General features: G+C 49.2%; 1 protein-coding gene across 3 annotated transcripts; it reads left to right on the top strand.

The window, feature by feature from the left end:
- The first annotated feature begins 209 nt into the window (after positions 1-209).
- Gm21637 (predicted gene, 21637) lies at positions 210-2157 on the top strand. 3 transcript variants are annotated; one of them, XM_006536332.3, is made up of 2 exons: positions 210-646; positions 1316-2157. In XM_006536332.3, exon 2 carries the CDS (start codon positions 1373-1375, stop codon positions 2081-2083), a length of 711 nt encoding a protein of 236 aa, XP_006536395.1. In that variant the 5' UTR covers positions 210-646; positions 1316-1372; the 3' UTR covers positions 2084-2157. The 3 variants fall into 3 exon arrangements, with proteins under 3 accessions (XP_006536395.1, XP_006536396.1, NP_001257614.1); XM_006536333.2 differs by having other exon boundaries at positions 210-658; positions 1316-2099; NM_001270685.1 differs by lacking the exon at positions 210-646 and having other exon boundaries at positions 1328-2105.
- Positions 2158-3284: the final 1127 nt, after the last annotated feature.

Raw genomic sequence — 3284 nt, forward strand, 5'->3', positions numbered from 1 at the left:
GGGTGCCCTCTAACTATTTGAGAAAAAATTCATAGAATTTCAGAAGCAATGTGCCTGAAGCAAGAAAAAAAGAACTGAGGAACTAAACAGGATGAAGAAGCCAAGAGAAGACTTACCAAAAAAGAATGCTGAAAGTAAAAATGTGAGAAAGACTCCAGGCATAAAACAAACCTACCAACAAAATCAATCTAAACCAACCAACCAAACAAACAAACAAACAAACAAAAAACCTAAAACGACACCGGGCAGTGAAGAAACCAGGAAACAATAAAGCTAGGATAACATAAACCAGAGGGCACACTAATAAATACACAGAAAGAAAAATGAGCAGCAGGCTTCCACAGAATCTGCAGGTGGCAGGGGAGTTGTGTGAGCTAGACAGAAGGAAAGCACGAGCCCACCAGCAGCATCAGGACAAGCGCAAGCCCACCAGCAGCACCAGGACAAGCGCGAGCCCACCAGCAGCACCAGGAAACCAGCAACGGTCACTTCAACTGCTCTGCCACCTGCTCACACAACTCTTGCTGGTGAGCTCTCCCTGGGCTGGACTCCTTCACCTCACCTAGGGCTTTTAGCAGAAGTGGCCACAAAGTGTCTGGAGACCCCTCTGGCAGCCACTATCTCTGGCAGCAGGACACCAGAAAGGGTAGGATAAAAGGTGGGCTTCCTAGAGCGGTGGGGGGTAGGGGGGAGGATGGGACGGAGCCCCGCAGGAGAAACTAAGTAGCAGTGGGAACAGGAGCCCAGGGGAAGACAAAGGGAGGGGGGATCTGCAGTGAGCAGCAGGAACTGGGATGTCCTTCAGAGCCAGACTGAGGTTCTGGAAAGAGCAAGGTTGAGCCTGGAGGTAGGTACCTGGAAGCAGCCAGGGAAAGCAGTGAGGACTGGGGACAGCAGGCAGGGGAGCTCAAGACACTAAAGTGGAGGGAGGAGAGGCAATTTACAGCTCTTCTGGACTTCCAAACAGATTTGCAACTATCCTATGGGGGCAGGGCTCTAGACTCAGCAGAGCACCTAGTCTCTGGGAACAGAACAGCCAGTCACTGAGGAGAGTCTCTTGTTCCCCTGTTGGGGGATTCCTGATTCTATTGGACACCAGGCACACCTTCCCCCACTCTCTAGTACTTCCTTCACAGGGGCCTTAGGGAATCCCAGAGACAGCACCACACAACCAGGTGTCAGGGCAGGTTTCAAGCTTCATCCTCAGGTTCCTGGCACCAGCAGTTAGAGACCAGCAAAAAGCATGGAAGCAATCACTGGGAAGAGTTCATCATTTACCCCCATAGTCAACTGACTCTCCCCTTTCACATTGCAGCCTTGGAGCCCCCCAGGACCCAGGAAGCAGAAGGGCAGCAAAGCTGCATAACAGGACATGGAAAGTTCAAAGCTGACCAAGAAAAGAGCTGGTCGGAAGAGGCAGAGGAGCAGATCTCCAGCCCTGCCCAAAAGGAACATCTTGGGCTGCAGAATTTCTCATAAGTGGAAAGAAGGAGATGAGTCTATCACACAGTGGAATGGAACTGTGCTGGATCAGGTGCCAGTAAACCCTTCCCTGTACCTGGTTAAATATGATGAGATTGACGCTGTGCATGCTCTGGAACTTTACAAAGATAAGAGGGTATTGTCCCTAAAAGTTATCGCCAAGAGGGTGGTATCATCCGGAGTCACTGATTCCAGCTTTGTTGATGCCATAGTGGGCAAAGAAGTTAATCATCTATTTGAGGGTGAGCATGGCTCTAAGGAAGAGTGGAGGGGGATGGTCCTGAGCCAAGCGCCTATCTTGGATAACAGCTTTTATATTACTTATGAGAGGGATCCCATATTATACACGTACCAGCTTCTGGATGACTTTAAAGAGGGTGACCTACAAATCATGGAGGGGATCAGTGACCCCCCTTCTTTAGACATCGACCTGGAGCTTGTGGATGGCCTGATAGGAAAACACGTGGAAAACACAAATGATGACGGCTCCAAGAGGGATGGCCTGATCATTTACCAGATTGAAACCAAACCTAGAGTGTACCTCATCAAGTATGAAGATGATGTCCACATACATGTCACTCACTTGGAGAAAGAGTTCTAATTATTTATCACGGCATTGTCACAACTGTAGAAATAAAGTTAATTTCCTTGGAAATAAAGTTGAAGTTGTAATTTCCAGATGGGCTCAGGTTGCTGTTCTTGAGTGTGTCCTGGGCTCAATGCAGGCATACCAGTTGTCTTGAAGAATGCGGGCTTCTGTGGGTATGGCATGCTGTCTGAAGCACTCTGCTGGGTGTGTTTGGTGAGTGGAAAATGGACGGATGGAGCAGCTGTCAATTCAGCCTGTGAGAAAAGTGAGCTAGTATCATAAGCAGTCATCTAAAAATGGAATGGGACTTATCTGGTGTGGTCTTGGTGAGGGAGAGGAGAAAGAACTGGAGATGGGTGGTGGAGGAGGGGGCAGAAGGATATGACTGCCCAAAGAGAGGTGGAAGGAAGCCAAAGAGAGAGGGGTGGCAGAGAGAGGCTCCCTGGAAGAGGAACAGAGTGAAGAAAGAAACATAGATTGGGAAGAGGTGTGGAAGCAGGGTGAGGCATGGTGGCACCTTCTGGCTTTCAGGAAAACTAAGGAATTCAGGAAGAAGGATACACACAGCAGTGTAAAGAGTTATACAGCAAGGGTGGGCAGGGTGAGACAATCAGAGAGGACCCTGAGGAGAGGCTCAAGGACCTGGGAGTCCAGAAGGACCGATGCATACCTAGTGATGGAGACATTAAAGAGGTAACCCTGGGAGAAGCAATTCCAAGAAGAAAAGCTGTCTCTGGGTGGTGAGAGATAAAGGTACCATGGTGGGTAGGTGTGTGGGGTGGAGGAGCACGAAGGCCCAGGGAAAAAATGGCCTTGTGAGGGCATGCAGGTGCACTGAAGGGACACTAAAGGCCATTTTAACAGGGACTATTTGGACAGATTCAACCACAAATCACCATTGCATATATCTCAGGCCTTTCTTTTTTCAGAGTCTGTGATAGCCAGCAGCCTGAAAAAGCTAGTAAGAGTTCCTAGCTTGCTCTGGGCAAAGGACAAGTATTTTTTCTGGGAAATGGTCCCTTACTGGATCCAGGAATAGCAGTCTTGTCACTGTGCTTTTGCTGCTGGAATTGCCCTTGCCTACCTGGGGGGGGGGTCTGCTAATTGTGCCTCAATTCTCCACGATATAGAGAGAACTAGCCTGTTCATGTTCTGTCACAGCTGCCTGAAGCCACAGGTGGCTCCATTCATTGTCCAGGCAAAGGGAAGCTGA

The sequence above is a fragment of the Mus musculus genome, chromosome X (genome assembly GCF_000001635.26).
Source record: "Mus musculus strain C57BL/6J chromosome X, GRCm38.p6 C57BL/6J".
NCBI classification, from domain to species: Eukaryota; Metazoa; Chordata; class Mammalia; order Rodentia; family Muridae; genus Mus; species Mus musculus.